The sequence below is a fragment of the Bactrocera oleae genome, chromosome 5, assembly GCF_042242935.1.
Source record: "Bactrocera oleae isolate idBacOlea1 chromosome 5, idBacOlea1, whole genome shotgun sequence".
Lineage (NCBI taxonomy): Eukaryota > Metazoa > Arthropoda > Insecta > Diptera > Tephritidae > Bactrocera > Bactrocera oleae.
The window spans coordinates 34,914,413-34,931,735 of NC_091539.1; the positions used below are offsets into that span (position 1 = coordinate 34,914,413).

General features: G+C 34.9%; 1 protein-coding gene and 1 long non-coding RNA gene across 4 annotated transcripts in view; one reads left to right on the forward strand and one right to left on the reverse strand.

The window, feature by feature from the left end:
- LOC118682577 (uncharacterized) overlaps positions 1-17,323 on the forward strand; it is a 76,066-nt gene that overhangs the window by 11,357 nt on the left and 47,386 nt on the right. The gene's annotated exons all lie outside the window — the stretch shown is intronic.
- Syt12 (Synaptotagmin 12) overlaps positions 712-17,323 on the reverse strand; it is a 31,225-nt gene continuing 14,613 nt past the window's right edge. For both annotated transcript variants that reach the window (XM_036371670.2, XM_036371669.2), the window contains exons 2-6: positions 12,450-12,695; positions 10,908-12,376; positions 7,865-8,009; positions 5,938-6,297; positions 712-5,870 (exon numbers count right to left, since the gene is read on the reverse strand). In XM_036371670.2, coding sequence (XP_036227563.2) covers positions 5,475-5,870; positions 5,938-6,297; positions 7,865-8,009; positions 10,908-12,376; positions 12,450-12,626 — 2,547 coding nt within the window. In that variant the 5' untranslated portion in view covers positions 12,627-12,695 and the 3' untranslated portion in view covers positions 712-5,474. The remainder of the gene's footprint in view (positions 5,871-5,937; positions 6,298-7,864; positions 8,010-10,907; positions 12,377-12,449; positions 12,696-17,323) is intronic.

The window sequence follows — 17,323 nt, forward strand, 5'->3', positions numbered from 1 at the left end:
ACCACTTGAATTTTTTTTTCGGTTTTAAAAATTCGCTGGAAACGTAAAAGTTTCGTGTGATTGTTTTGAGGCTGTAATATTCTGTCCATTCTATCTGTCTTGTTCTTCGAACTAGGACAGCGAGAAATATACCATACACACTTTATAATCCTCCATCTTGGGAGATAAATCCAGTCGGAACTCTTTCCGTCACACCTACTACATGGTTGAAAACCTTTTGGAACAACAATGAAAGAACAATTTTTGAAACGAAATACGTCTTTATTCTTCATCATAATTTCCATCCACATTCATGAATTTTTTCCAACGGTCCTCCCATATTTTGATGCCGTGAAAGCTTCGAGTCCTTCAATATTTACATTTTTCGATTTTGACCTTCGAGTCCAGTCTATCTGTTTGATGCCATGTTAGCATATATAAGTTGATAACAGAATTTACGTATTTTATCGAATTATATATTTTTGTATAAATATTCTCCTATACCTACCTTACATGAGATCGGGAGGCAATTAGGTTGCCAAAATCGATTTCGAAATTGATAAATATATAGCCTTCTCTAACAAACATAGAACCTGTATTTCTGTCTGTCGGGTTAACTTTACAGTGGTCCCTAGAAACCACCGTCAATTGAACTAAAGAAATTTTGTGAGCATATTTTCTTGAAAATATTTTATTTTTTCCAAGTGCAACCTAAAAAATAAAACTCGAGGGTAAGTTTTAATTTATCTGTTCGTATTTATTTATGTATTTCTGTATGTATTTCTGTATGTATGTATATATGTATCTCAATTTAATCAACAATTTCTCATATAATACCATACATTATACTCAATAAATGTAAATATGAAAATGTTTGTTTTAAAAACTAAACAACGCTAATATAAACTTTATTTCAACTATTGCAAGTATAATTATTTTCATACGTTAACATTTCATAAAAATCTAGTACAAACTTTAATATACATATATGCATTTCACTATTGTTATCGGTTTCTTTGAAATGAATATGTGCTTGTAAATATGTATAATGTTAAACGCTCAAATGGAAGTGAATTTGAAGAGAAGACAACTTTTTGGACTTAATTTCATTGAAGAGTCTACTGCGTCAAATAGTATTTATACTCGCTTCCGACTTCTACAATCGTAATTTTGCGTTTGTTTTGTGCATACTCGTATTCGAAGGCCAATTCAATTTAAATTTTCGTTCATTATTTGCTCACTTTGTGCCACTGTACATTAGGTGAAGACGTTTTGAACTATCATGGTGGTTTTTGGCGCACATATATATTTATTATTTCAAAATTTCAATTATTTGTTTAATGGTTGGTGGCTCTGGAAATGTCTTTTATTGTCCATTTTAGATGAGATTCGTTCGAAAAAAAAAATTACAATAACTTCTTTGAAATTCTGTGTAGGCCACGCAAACATATTTAAAAGATTTTGCACAATTAAATAAATTTCTGTCGTTTTTTTCTATAACTGAGTTTCAAAAATGAGTTTGGACTGAATTATATTCGTTTTTTTTAAGTATTATTTTATCATATAATAGTTTATTTAAAGTTCGCAAATAAATATTGAAAAGGATATCATCCTTTCGATTTTGCTTATCACAATTTCAGAACAAAATTTTTCTTTAAGAGGCGCAAATGCAATTTTTTTTTGTATGTAAGTACGTATGTATACATGTATTTATGTATGTAAGTAAGAGTATTTGCGAAGTATTTAAAAAGTAAATTTTTTCAAGTGTTGGCTAATTTGTAGTATGCTTTTCAACTATGTATGTTTGTGAAATTGTATATTTGAAGAATGCACATGTTTTACAGTAATTTTAGAATTTTTGTATATTTATTATGCAAATTAATTGCTTATCTATTATTAAGTGAATATTATAAAATGATTTTAATAAATTTAAGCGCAAAAAACATCGAATATGCCTTTCTATAAAGAGTTTGAGATAATTTCAACATTTCTCATAAAATATAGTGCCTTCCTGAAACATTTTAGTTTCTAATTTCTTCGTTTTTTTAATTTCTAGTTTTATTGCCACAAAAACATGCGACAAATCGAAATTGTTAAGCGGGGTATAATTTCAACTAATATTTAGACTTAATCTAGATTTTACGATTGGTTTTGAATGACATAAACCCAACTACAACTTTAAGACAAAAGTGAGCGGATAAAGGCCTCTAGTGAAGCGCTATCAAAAACGGGTCAACTAAATGAGGTTAGGCTGCTTTTTCACCATAAATAGTTCGTATTGGTGGTTGAAAAGAAGAGACACTGGACTATTATGCACCCAAATAGTAACCAATGAAGCTGTGATCAGCAACTCTGTGGATTTGACAAAATGTCTGATCTTAGAAGTAGTTGCCCTGTGATTATCCCTACATTGTTCCTTTGTTCCTTCTTACTAAATTTAAAAACTTTTCGGTCTGTTCGCCATCAACACTACCCCCAAAAGATAGTTCTATCCTTTGAAATGTTTGTTTAGGATAATATTAATGGGGGTTTAATGTGTTCGTCTTCTTTCAGCTGATGTAAAAATGGTACAAAAAATGTTGAACTCTTTAAGTAGCTATCTCGATGAAAAACTATTATTCCTTCCTTTGCTTTCTGTTTTTTTTGTATTACTATCCCTTAAGCAGTTTTAATGATTGAATGTGTAGAATGTGTTTCACAATAATATAAAAAAATGTGTGTGAACGCTGGTCTTTTGTGATACACAAAAATCTTCATAGCCGACGAAGTGTTTCGAGCTTATCGGCTCCAAAAACTTTAAACATGTTTTTCTCGAAATGTTTTTTTTTTAAGAGTGTGTGAGGAATGTTTTTTCCAAACAGCTGGACCGATCGAGTTGAAATTTTCACAGAACCTTCTTAGATATATTTTCTAAGTAATAAACGAAGTAATAAAATATTCGATAATAATTTTACATTTATTTTTTTGGATTTTAGATTTGAGATGGTTTTAAATTAAACAAAAATGTTCCGCACTGCCATAGATCTTTTTTCGGAGATCCTCCTGGAGATGGGCTACGGGTGTAAAGGGAACCAAAATTTTTTAAACAAATCGCCGATTGTTAAAGCACATTGAATTATGTAAATTACCTTTATTGTTATTTATTTATTAAATAATACTGACTTGCAAGTGGATATAACCCCATAAGGTGGTTAATATCAATCCCAGCCACAGCATAATGGATAAGCAATAAATTTGCATTTTTTTAATACTTATCGTACTTCATTCTTTTACCTTCCTTTTTCCCCCTAAGCGGTTATATAATTTATTTTTTCGGACTTTATAATCACAAAGCTATTTAGATTTGTTTTCATTTATATTCTCGAAACAAATTCAATATTAATAATTCATTAATTTATCCTTATTTTGATTGCCACTAGTTTAGTTTTTGTTTTTGTTTTGTTTAACTATTCATTTTTTTTCAACAATTTATTTACATAAAAATTATTTGCTTTAATATATTATATATTTAACTTCCCGAAGGTTTTTTATTACCAATTCAACAATCGATGTTTGCCTTTAACCACAACACTGTGTGACAAATTTATGTTGGCAAATTAAGCTTGCCAAGAATGTATACTCGTTGGGTATCGGAAAAATGTAGAACATTGCTCTTTTGAGGTTAGTTTTGATATCAAAAAGACTTTCTTTAATATGTCTTCACAACTTATGTTCAATAAAAATTTACCCAACTTGATTACTTCGTATAACTATTGTATTAGGATGGTTTATCGTATATTGATTTGATTTTAATATTCTACACCGATGTCGTAATGATCCAAAACGGATATTGAAGAGTAAATGTATTCTTTAATAAAAATGGTTTGGGATGAAGCTAAGAGCTAAATGTTTGAAAATTAAAAAGTCAAGTCTACGGTTTGCTGACATGAAAAATTCACTATAAAAAATTAGCAACTCTCAGTAGAGCAGATTATGTCTATGTTATCTACAGATAGGGAATTGAATTTATGTATCTTGTTAGTTGGGAATAAATCCACAGTAAACCTCTCGTTACTTGGAAATTTCATAACCATGAGCTAACACAATTGCGGAAGTTCTAACTCCGAAGTTTTGTTGTTCTTCGGATGAAAAAATTCCCAAATTAATTTCGAGAATTGCTGTCAGGGTGACCATTAATTTGGGACCGTTTCGGTTACCATTTACCAACTGTTGACCGAATATTATGTTTATAACTTAAACATGGTATAAGAAATATAAATTATCAGCGAGACGAGCTGAAGCGGCTTAGCCATCTCCGCGTGTCCCTCCGTCTGTATATATGCGAACTAGTCCCTCAGTTTTTGACCTATCGATCTCAAATTTGGCAAACGCCCGTTTTCCCGAAGAAGCTGCTCATTTGTTGGAACCGCCGATATCTGACCAATATAGAATATTGCTGCCATTTAAAAAGAACGGGAAGTTAACATTTTTATTGTTTTCTGTAGATTTTGAAAAATGATCATCACAACTTTGCTTGCTCACAAGACACCAAGGATTTTCATGTCAAAAACAGTATGAAATATCATTGGCATTAGTCATTCGCAGAAGTAATTTTATCATTTCAAACAAAAACCAAACTGGGTGAAGAAGTTCGATTAAGCATCTATTATTCCTCGCTCTTCTTCCCTTTACAACAGATATACAGGTTCGTTTCCTTCAATTGTTGCACAGTGTTATAAATATTTATGTATATTATTATTTTTTAGAGTACTTACAAATTTACATACTCATTGTACATTAATACATTAGCATTTTGTATGATATAATATACTTTGGTTGATTTTTATATTCATAGTTTAGCTACAAACCCGAGTGCATTTGCTAAGGATATATATTATATATATGTATGTATACATGTAAATACAATGCAATGCTATATACTTTATTTTGAATTCACATTCGATTCTAAGGTATAAGTTGCGCTTCTGGACTAGGTGTGATATTGTGTGTGTGTTAAATAGTAGGTTAGTTGACAAATATGAGTATATATTTTGGTTGAGTGCTGGATCCATAGTAGGAATATTGTGCGGAAAACCACATATGTACTACGTACTACATATTAGTTATAATGTATATATAGAGAGTTATTAGTGAAGTGATTGAGAAAGGGGACAGAGAGAAAGAGTATGTTTCTTCATTTAGTAGACAAGTCGCTGAGTAAAAAGACGTTATTAAGTATAAAAAAGGTAGAAAAGTAATATAAAATACTGAATTGCAAGTCTTACTTGGGGTTATATGCCTAAAAGTATGCATTCAAGGGCAACCAGTTTGATTGGACAAATTGTGCGCGTAAAAAGAGTGGAGGAGAGGGTGATCTACAGTGATTTTATTTGGTTTTCTCTTGTGAGTAACAGGATAAGTCTTAACGAAATTGAGGTCTGCTAGAAAGTGGCGTTAACTTGCAATCAACAAGATTTTTCCCCAATAAAAATATTTGATTTTTCCTCAGAAAATAATTAGATAATACTGTTGCGCTTGGCACTTAAGGCTGTGCTCTGCATGGCTGCTACGACTGCTTCGGCGCCACCGGTAAAGATCGGTTGGTAGGAGGCGCGTCGCAATACATGCCACATGGCTACCGGTTTACGTAGCGAAGAGAGCATTTGGTGCCAATGTCGTAGCCCCTTACCGGTTGTACAGGCGCCTGCTATCACATGACCCAACGGCGTAATACGCGGTCCACCATCTTCAGCTTCAGTCACACCGAAAACGGTGAGACGTAACTGAACAGTGGTGAGGCTTGTTGGTGGCACACTGAAAATCACCGACTCATTGAAGATGGGACTGCGTTCTCGACGTTTGAGTGAAGTACGCTTCTTCAGCACTTTCTTTTCGTTGTTCATCAGGTAAACCTATGCAAATTTAATTGTGATATTATTTACTCCACTCAATGCTATCACATAAGCGGCTTACACTTACCTTCACGAAAACGCTTTGAACCTGTTGCGGTGCGGTCACCTTGGTGCCGCCTTCCTTTATTTCCATTTTTAAATTCCTCGCCTTCACCACAACAATCGTAAGACGTTCCGCTGTTGGCAAATAGCTCAGCGAGAACATTAGTTCACCCCATTGTGCATTGCATTTGCGCGAATCGGTTAGCGGTATCCATGTCGTGACGGGGCGTGGCATTTCGCCAATTTCCATTTCTGCTTCGCCTATTAGCGTGTGCGTATCACCACTGTGATACAAATGGAACCAGAGAGAGTGGCGACCCTGTTGCTTCTTTAGCCAAAAATTGAATGTTTCATTGTAGCTGGGCGTGACGGAGCCTTTGAAAACCTGCAAAAAGGTGGAAGTAGTAATCAAGCAGATAGCAACATATGTGTTTAAATTATATATAATAAGCAAGGAACGGCTAAGTTTGGGTGTAACCGAACATTTTATACTCTCGCAACTTGCAAGGATTAAAGCCCGGGAAATTACTTCAGGTGCTGTCAAAATTTTATATTAAAGGAAGAATTGATCTGATTCAACCCATTTTTGACAGTAAAACATACTATTATCGAGAGTTTCATTTATTTATTTTATTATATGAATTTCAATTATATATTTTACACATTGATATTTTCGGTAAAAAGTCAACTATTTCCTATAGGGTCATATTCAGTACCTAGGGGTTTGAACAGTTTTCCTTCGATCTAGACAATTTTTGGTCACAAGGTGGCGTACTTTGTACAAAACTATTATACTCTGGAGCAACACGTTGCAATAGTATAAACATGTGTGTTTTGTTTTTTCTTTCGTAGAATATTTGTTGTAAGAGATTGCCTGTATTTCCTAAATTCTAACAGGGTTGTTTTTGAATGTCTTTACTCTTTTGACTTTATCTTCCAGAAATAGATGATTAAGATTCGAGAAATCGTATAACAACACCTTGCCCGCCTGAAACTTCGTTCGTCATCAAGCTATTGAGAGGTCTATCTAAATTCTTATAGAGCGTGTAGAAAAACAAATCGTCATTTCGCAGACCCATTTAAGTTCTGTAAGGATTCGGGCATAGAATAAAATGTATGTTGAATGCAGCATGAAAGTTGGTACACAGGTTCCTTGCCGCCATTAAACGAAAACCTATAAAGTACATTAACTAAGCACTTGGTCGATTAGTGCACTTAAAGTAGGCCACATTATGATACAGATACCGAATATGTGGACTCTGGTATCTACAGCGAATATTTTATGTTGTTGTTGTTGCCGCGGCAGAATTCTGCCAAGTTGACAGTCCTTGGCCGGAATAAATCCGGGTCCGTTTCGGTTACGTAGACACGACTGTCGTGGGTACGGGCGAACATTTTATCGAAAAGATCGGTCAATCTGTGAGATTGAAATCCAAACAAAATTTTTTCCTGATATACTATGACCGTATGTCAAATATGGGTAGAATCGATCAATACTTCACATAGCTCACCAATTCATTGAAAATGTGAAATATTGCTCGAAAGAAACTTTATAAAGTCAGGTATGGTATACGACGACTCTCGTAGTTCGTTTATCGTGGAAATCGAATCGCGTTTTCCAGATCTGTGCGAGTTCGATGCCAATGTTCTGGATGCCGATTGTAATATTATCAAGTACAGTCACGTATATGCCATTGTCATTATTTGCATATACATATGTATGTATACTTTGGACTACTTACTCGATGACCTCCACCCGTATTTGCTTTATATTATCTCCAGTGTTTCCAATCTTTCGGTCAACTTGCGTAAGATTTCAACAGGTCCTTGCCCATTTTACTATATTTTTATTCTCGAATATTTACTTGTGGAGTTCTTTCGTTGTATTTTTTTTTTAACTAAGTGTGTAATCCTCAAAAACTTAAATGCTATTCTTTAACAAACCCGCTCACCTTCGTCTGCATTGCTGCTGCCTCGTCTGGCACAAGATAAATGCGCACAAAAGTGTCTAACGACTCGACGTTAAAAGGACAAATTAGCCCTTTTGCCTCCAGCACCATAACAGTGAGCTCCATGCCCTCGTCGTTAATGGAATTTCTGTGAAATACAAATGCGCTAAAATAAATACATGAAAATATACAAATATACCTACATATTGTATATATATGCATGTGTGTATATAAGCATTTAAATAGGACTGGTTGCTTGGGGACAGTGGAAAGTGGACATGAAAAGAGCCACAATATATTTATACAATGTAAATATGTACAATGCATATACGTATATAAAATAATGTACATATACGAGTTTGTCCGTTTGTAGTGGCGGCAAAGTAAGCGTAATTAATTTTTAACGTGATGGGAAAAAATATGGAATAAAAAACTTAAAAAGTGAATGTAAAGCACTATATGTTATAAAAAAAAAAACAAAAAAAAAAACGGCTGAACCCCAGCAGGAAAACTTAAAAGTAACTACTACAGACTTTTATTGATTTCATGGGACTGTTCTTGTTTTCGGAAGCCACAGACTCTTAGATTTCATGTCGTAAACTTTTACATATATTTCGGTTTATTTGCAGCAAGGCAGCCTAGAACTCTCTTAAGATGAGAAAAACATTAATATGGAAGCAGGTTGGAAAGGACGAAGAAGTTAAGCGATAGGTGGATGAAGCCCTCAGCTGAAAAAAACGGTAGGGGATTGGGAAATACTTATCTCGGTCTGTTAATAAGAAGAGAATATTTGAGGTTTTTATTTATTGAACATACTCCAGAGCTTTTTAAAAAGTTTCCTCTGTGAGAACTTCGCAATCTTTAGTTTAATCGAAAAAAAAATATTGTCTAATTATTACTCATAGAAACCCAGGACTTGAGGCACATTAAACTTATGAATAGGTTTGGGGTCTATCCTCCACGGCCTTTATCATAGGTACAATTGTATAATTGACTCAAGGCTCGACGTAAATTTCCGAAATCCCCATTTTCGAGAGAATCTTATCTACAATTTCACTTTGATAGGAAAAACCTCTCCTTATTAATTTTTGTAGAGCCTTAACTTAGCTGATCATTCGTCTCGGTTTGGTCGGGACAGTTCGGATTCTGAGTTATGCGTCCCGGGGTTAGAAATTAAAAAAAAAGAATTAATTTAATAAAATTGTGTTGCTCTCTCACTTATTATATGTCGCGATTTTCACTGAAGTATGATATGGAAAAATTCTATGACTAAAACAAAACCGTCCCAGATTTTGCCGGGACAAATATGGTCACCTAAGTCTAAACGAATAGTCATGTGCTTGAGTTAATAATAATATTCTTATAAGTTGGCCTCTTTCTAACTCACAATAGGTGCCTTGGTTACTCTTAAAATAGTAGAACGCTTCTTAACATTTTTAGCGATCAAGGTTGTTGAAACATTTTTAGAACTCGTCGGAATTATATTGGAACATTAATTTTGGGCTCAATATATACAGTTAGGGATTATGAAATTTCTTAAGCAATTTGCTTTGATCTCAAACTTTTACACAAACCTAGTTGGCGTTCGGATTCAGGATTTTAGCGAAGATGACGTTATCTGAGCACTTTTAAGGGATTGACGATTTTTTAATTAATTCTCTCAGGCCTGTGACGGTTTGTATAACTTCACGGATTATAGTTAGCTTTTGAACTAGGGTTTCACTGATAACGAATCTTCATAACAATGAACTCTTATCTAAACTGATTAAAATAATTCAATACATATATAGAGATAAAGGTCTTGTAAAGACTTTTACTCCCACTTTACACTTCATCTCAGCTAAGACCAGTAGATGCACTGATAGCTTGTCAACATATGACCATAGAAGTTAGGTCTGCAGGTCGTTAACTATCTTTCTCTATATTTCGTTCTAATTCTCTATAGGCTTACTCCTAAAATAATTATTTTTTATGAATTTTTTTAAAAGGATTTTATTTAAAAAGTAAATAAAATAAATGTACATTTGTAGAATTTAATGTGCTTTAATAATCGATAATTCATATTACCGTAGCCGATTGTCAGGAGAACCTGCGAAAAAAGATCTTTAGCGGTGAAGAAGATTTTTCGGCTAAAAATTATCTCAAATATAAAAACCAAAAAAAGAATACTTTTAATATAGATGAATACAGGTAATGATCGAAAGACGACATTCCCAATCAGAGTTGCTTTGAAAATCGAAATTATTGCCAAAAGTCTTATTTCTTTGATCAATGCCTGACACATGTGTATATGAAAATCAATTTTTTGAAGTTCACAAGTGGATATAACCCCTTAAAGTAAGGCTAAAGTTGTATTGAAGTAGGAGGAAAAACTGCAGAGGAAATTAGAGAAGAAACATGAAGCAAAAAAGATATGAAAACTTTAAATTTATTTTATGTTTCTTATAAGATTTTTAATATTTGCTCTACATATTATGTTTCTAGCCCGAAATTTTCTTTAGGGCATTATGTAAATAGAGAAAAATATACATGTAGAATTTAATACATAAATATACACATACACGTGTACATCTTTATTTATGGCAAGTACACGTTGTGCTTGGTTAGAACACAATAACGAAGGTATAGAAAATAGTAACAGAATGCACTAGCAACAACAAAGATAACATTTGCAACAAAAATAATGCAGCATATGATGCGGGTGAATGCACATTGCACACTTGAAAGGTTGTTAGCACATAAAACATAAGTGCCATAACCCCCTCTACAGCACATAAGTATGTTCATGCACATGTATATTGTGGGCTGTGCTCAGTGGAAAACAAAGGTTGCCTGATGTTCTTGTCCATATGCGCAAGCTTATTAATGTAACTAAATATGGATATGTGTGTGTATGTGCGTTGGTGGCGAGCATCCTAATGCGGCTAACTCAAGTACACTAACATTTGCCTAAAGCACACATTGCCCTTTGTCTTGTTGTTTACAACAGTGAAACAGTGGTTCTTACTTTCAATCCCAATCCCTCCCCACAAAGCTAAAAACTCACTTGTCATATTGCAAGCCGACACACAGGTAGCCGGTTATCTGTGTATACGGTTGATCCAATTCGCCCACAAACACCGATGAGGTGTCCGAGTTCACCGAGTCACATGAGATGGCCCGCTCTAAGTTGATGCCCTCCATCGAACCACAGGTCGTCGAATCGAGCGAACATTGTGAGCTATTGCGTCGGCCAAGGCTCATTAGGGAATCTTGACGCAACAGTGAACGGCCAAAGGTCCAGGTGGTATTGCCATTGCCACTCGTGTTCGGTGTGCCATGCGCTGTTGTCTGCGCGTTATGGGCCGCACCTGCATTTACACCGAGTTTGCGGAAGAGAAAGTCCTCGGAAATGGTTTTCTGTAGCATGTGTGGCCCCTTTTGTACGCGCTGAGTCAAGCCAGCGAAGGGATTGGTGGAGTTTTGTGTTAGTCGCCGCAGTCCATTTGAAAGTGACTTGAGTTCGGAGTCTTCCGCCGACGCCTGGTCGGTTGAAAAGGAGCGATTACGAAATTCTTGAAATTGTTGTTGTAGTGATTTCGCGCTTAATGCTGTGGGGGTTGTGTTGTTGGTGTCAACCGCTATCATGTCTGTTTCGCGAGGCGCTGACTCGCTGTAGAAGGGATTACACGAGCCATTTATGTTTGTTGTTGTTGGTGATGGAGCTTCGCTGCAGCCGTTACTAATGTGTCCGTTTAAATTGTTGCTATTGTTGTTGGCAATATTTTGCATGCCTCCGTTTGTGTAGCATTGTATTGATTGTTGTTGTTGCAAGGCAGTGTTTGATTCCGGTAAGCTCTCAGCGGATTCACATAGAAAGGGATTTGTGCTGGAATTACGTCGCTTCAACGTCTTCGGATGATTGTGATTGTATTGGTCATTTGTGTTTGCTTGTGTCGTTGTTGTTGTATTTGTTGAGGATAAAGCTTCAGTTTCCTGTATTGTAGTTGCAGTTGTGATTGTTTCCATCATATGTCTACCCATGACCGCGGCACCATTTCCGACATTTTGTAATGAAACTTGCCTCTTGGCCACCGGTCGTGGTATGGCGCTGGCGCTCAATGCCGACGATGAGGCCGACAGCCGTGGTGGCGGGGGCGCATCAAGCTTTTTCGGTATGGCCGCATTCGTGCATTTCATCGAAGAACGCTTGTATGGCGTATCTCCACCGTTGCTGCGTCCATATGAGCCTGTTTCATGGTTCGGCGTGGTCTCATTGATTTGTTGAAAAGAAAATGTCACTGTCTTTATATGTCCGGCACTTGCGGGCGGCTGAGTGCCCGGTGCTGGCGCTGGTCGCAATGGTTGTGGCGGTATGTTGGAGTCTACCTCCCCCTCACCAGCGAGGTTCCAAAGCGGTGTGGTTGCATGCTGAGTTGGCTGTTGGCCCGACTGTCGGTAGTCGTCCTTGTCGATGGTGTCAAAACGCTTAAAGCTACCGCTATTGCTGAGCAAAAATTCCGAGCCCGAATGGATCTGGTATTAATTGAAATAATTTTTTGTTAATGGTTATACATATTCCGCATAGATATCTGATATTTCCACTCACCATGTAACCATTCGCATGAAATAGCTTATTTTTCGATAGTCCTATCTTCTCTTCTTTATTCGAACGCATCCACGTATTTGCACGCGGTCCCAAACAATGGCAGGCAAACATTACGAATGCTATCATCAACAGCAGCAGCAGCGCCAGAGTGGTGAATGACATCGGCTCGCCATCCATTGTTACGGCGTATCGCTTGTTTGCATGTACTCATTCAACACTTGAACTGTGATCTAAAAGTGATTTATGCTGCAAATAGGTGTAAATGAAGGGTACAGTTTTAACAAAAAATTAATATTTTTATAATTTGTTTTTATATTTATGGTCGGACGAGCATCTTCGTCTGATCTGTGCGAAAAGAAAGATTTTGACTAAGAAATTGAAGCAGTATGCCAAATACAAATAAGTTTTCTCTTTCTATATATTATATATGATTAAATATTTATATTTTATGCCCTTAAAATTCATAACACTCTCGATATGAGACGAAACTCTGCAGAAGCTTTTTCAGAACTTTTATATACCATATACATATATTGTTAAAAACTAATATTTTACAATTTTTTAATAATGAATCATTAGACTTTTGAAGTTGTTGCCCATCAAATGACGGTCTAAAGCTAAGTTCATTTAGCTGTAGCTGATTTTATTAGAGCTCGTAACATCGACATTTTCCCCAATAAAAATATTAAAAATGCAACATTTAAAGAATGATACATACGGTACAAACGGTACATGGTCCTGTAAATCTTTTAAACAGACAACATTGACTTAACACATTACCTCATTATATAACATTTTTAGAGTGGATAACCATTTTATAGTTTTGCCATAAACCCATTTGAAGTTAAATATAATAACTAGTAAAAGGCATTGATTCTAACCTAATCACTAAAAAAAGAAAAAACGTTAGCTTAGTCTGCACCGAATCTATAATATATACAGGTGATTTTCTTATAGCAACAATCATATACCTATGTCTAATTACTTTGAAAACGTAACCGGGAAACGGTTTAAATCAAATGGAAAACGTTTTGCTAGCTCTTTATAACCACGTTGTTTGATAGAAACCACTTTCAAGTCGAATTACGTTTTCTTAATAAGGAAAAAATATATTTTATGAAGATTTTTTATCTTGCTTTTAATCGGTCAGTTTGAATGGCAGCTTTAGTGGTCTGTTATAGTGGTCTGGTCTGAACAATATTAGTATTTGAAGATTACAGCGTTGCCTTGGACATTAATCTAAATTTATATATTTTTATATGAAGAGATATCAATCTGCCGAATAAAAAAATTTTCATACAAAAACTTGATTTTTATCGGTCAGGTTGTATGGCACCCCGACAAGTGGTCAGCGTGGAAAGAGCTTTTCAGATGATTGTATCATATATATAAGTTATTCATTACATGGGACGAATCTGGGTAAGCAAACTAATTCATAATTTTATGAGACTGTTATAAGAGGACCTTCATAGCTGTAGGCGTGATTTTCTTCATCATAGAGAAACAATTTTTGATCCCTTGGTTTATATATATTTTTAATAAACAGCGAAATTTCAACAAGTTCTATATTAGGACCTGGGAATCTGTATATAGACAGATATAATTGATGATCTTCTACTCGAATACACCTTTCGAGAGTCTAATTTAATCGATGATATTATTTTCAAAAAAGCATATAATGTGATATTTCTTAGATCATTAATAAAAATAATTTACATTAATGTATCAGGATTTACCAAAAATTGCTTAATATAAATTGGTTTAGTTTTCATTCCAAATAAGATGTTTCCAGTTAGCATTCTGTTATTTTATTCCTGTTGTTTTCTTTCAATACTTTGCTATATTCAAACGATATCCGGTAAAATTTTAGACAAATGTTCGGAAAATATACCCTGGAAAATTTTAACTTGTTCTTCTCTTTTTTATACATTATATATACAAGAATATACCTATTTATAAGTTCATGCTTTATAGTAAAATTACTTCGCTTAACTCGAATTCGTGGTACTATATAAAAAGAAATGACAAATATACATATAGTACACTCATATATGTATGTATATAATAATATAGAAAAAACAAATTTTTCTTGAACTATGTAAAAATTTGGTCTCTAAATCAGACTAGAAAAGATATTAAAGAACTGTCTGTAAAACTGTTGAGCTGTGGACTCTAGCCGTTCTATATCACTAGTTGCATGCCACCTATGTATTCATATATCGTAGGTTCATCTCTTCTTACCATACATTTAATTTTGCATGTCGCACACACACACATTCATACCTTAAAACATACAATTACACGCAGATTTTTTTTTGTAATGACTTTGTTGTTGGTGGAGAGAAAACTTAAACTAATGAAACAAATTTCCTATTCAGAACTTTTGCCGTTCTCTACAAACGAATATATTCAATACACTAGTCACTTGTTATGGGGAAAGAGAAACCAAAAACAAAAAAAACAAGTAAGGAAGGGCTAAGTTCGGATGTAACCGAACATTTTATACTCTCGCAAAGCCAAATGGTATACTCGTTTGAGATTTCTTTGTGGATTGACTGATATTTTCGGTAGAAGGTCAACTATAGGCAATGGGGTCCATATATTTAGTACTTAGGGGTGTGAACAGTTTTGGTTCGATTTAGACAATTTTTGACAGCAAGGTGGCATACTTTAATTGCATTATTCACGCAAAGTTTTACCCCGATATAATCATTGTTACCTGATTTGCATAGCGGAAAGTGAAAGAATCAGATGGAATTGAAAATGGTGTTACATGGGAAGTAAGCGTGGTTGTAGTCTGATTTCGCCCATTTTCGCACTATGACATAGAAACATGAAAAGACCGTTATGCACCGAATTTGGTTGAAATCGGTTGAGCAGATCTCAAGATATGGGTTTTCACCTCAAAGTGGGCTGTGCCACGCCCACTGACTAATTTTGAACGCGGTTCCTATAAAGCCAATTTATACCATCTCAGAGATAAAATTTAATGTCTCTGGCGTGTTTAGTGCTTGATTTATCGCGCTTTTAGTAGTTTTTAACAGTACTGTTATATGGGGAGTGGGCGAAGTTGCCACCCGATTTCAACTATTTTCACACCGTCAATAGAAGTGCTAAAAACATTTGCTTCTAGTGAATTTTGTTATTATAACATTAGCGGTTTAGGAGATATGCACATTAAACCTATTAGAGGCGGGACCACGCCCACTTTTTAAAAAAAAGTTTTAACTGCATATGCCCCTTCCTAATGTGATCCTGTGTACCAAATAACAGTCTTGTATCTTATTGCGGAGCTTAGTTATGGCAAGTTATTTGTTTTTGATTAATGGCGTTTTGTGGGCGTGGCAGTGGTCCGATTACGCCCATCTGCAATACCAACCGTCTCACGGTACCAAGAAACATGTCTACCAAGTTTCATAAAGATATCTCAATTTTTACTCAAGTTAGAGCTTGCACGGACGGACAGACGGACGGACGGACGGACAGACAGTCACCCGGATTTCAACTCGTCTCTTCATCCTGATCATTTATATATATATAACCCTATATCTAACTCGATTAGTTTTAGGTGATACAAACAACCGTTAGGTGAACAAAACTATTATACTCTGTAGCAACAGGTTGCGAGAGTATAAAAAAAAAGAACGCGCACACTAGTCCTGGTTTCCATTTCACTAAAACGTCAGCAATACAGCATCGGCGGATTTCCCTACAGAGTTCCAGTTGGCTTTGCGTTGAGTGCGTTGACAGTTTTTGATTGAATTTGAAACTTGATCCAACCCATTTTCACATCAAAGACACGCCGTCGGTGAGTGGCGAACAAGATATTCGACGACACAATGTGATACAATCACTAAGTACCACTGAGTGATTCTGGCAAGCCGACGCAGAGTTGCCGAGATATTGGTATTTATATGCCGGTGGATCACTGATTTAAAGTGCGAGATTAATTTCGTAATTTCGTCTGTAACTTAAATGTACTTTTCTATTCAATACTGAACTTTTTCAAATTTTAACTATCTCTTTACAAAGATTATGCTCTCTTAATTGGTTAATATTCCATTTAGGGTTTGTATGTCGATGACTAAATAACTGGACTAGTCAGTTTATAAGATATCGATTTGAAATTTTGTACACGCCCATTTCTCTCCATGAAGCTGCTCATTTGTTGGAGCCACCGATATCGGACCATTATGGTTCTTGTATAGCAAATTTTTTATTTAACAAAATATTTTCACAAAATTTGTATTGTTCAGAGTGGAGAGCTATTGTATATTCTACAAATGGTAACCTTAACAGCCACATATGTTCCTTGAAAATTATTTTATTTGAAAACTGCTTCTTGAACTGACGCAAATTTTGCTCCGCATGTCTGTTTTTAATAGAGAAGTGAAACGAAATAAATGAAAATTTTATAATTAAATGAAAACAAGCTGCATAAGATGAGGTATCGATTACTCAACAATGTGTCATTTTAAATTTTCACATATACTTTAGAAACAAATGAACATATTAATTTTGTGCGAATTTGTGTTAAATATACAGGGTGCGCGTTTATCTACTCATAAATAATTTTTTTTGAAGCTGGAGTATTCTGCTTACGGTTTGCAATTACCGATTTTGCTTTAAGCCTTTTTACATCTCCATCAGATCATCTCAACAGAAATTCTTGTCCAAATGCTTTGGCAGTTAAGGCATCAAAATAACTTAACCTTATAATAACCTTGTCCAATATTTTCTGATTTTTCGAAAAAAGGTAAGTTCAAATAGTTGAAGTTAAACTTTAAGAGTTGCTTTATATAACTGCTCATGTAATATACCTCATGAGATAAATTAAAATAGAAACACGTATTTCTTCACTTGATTTCCGCTTT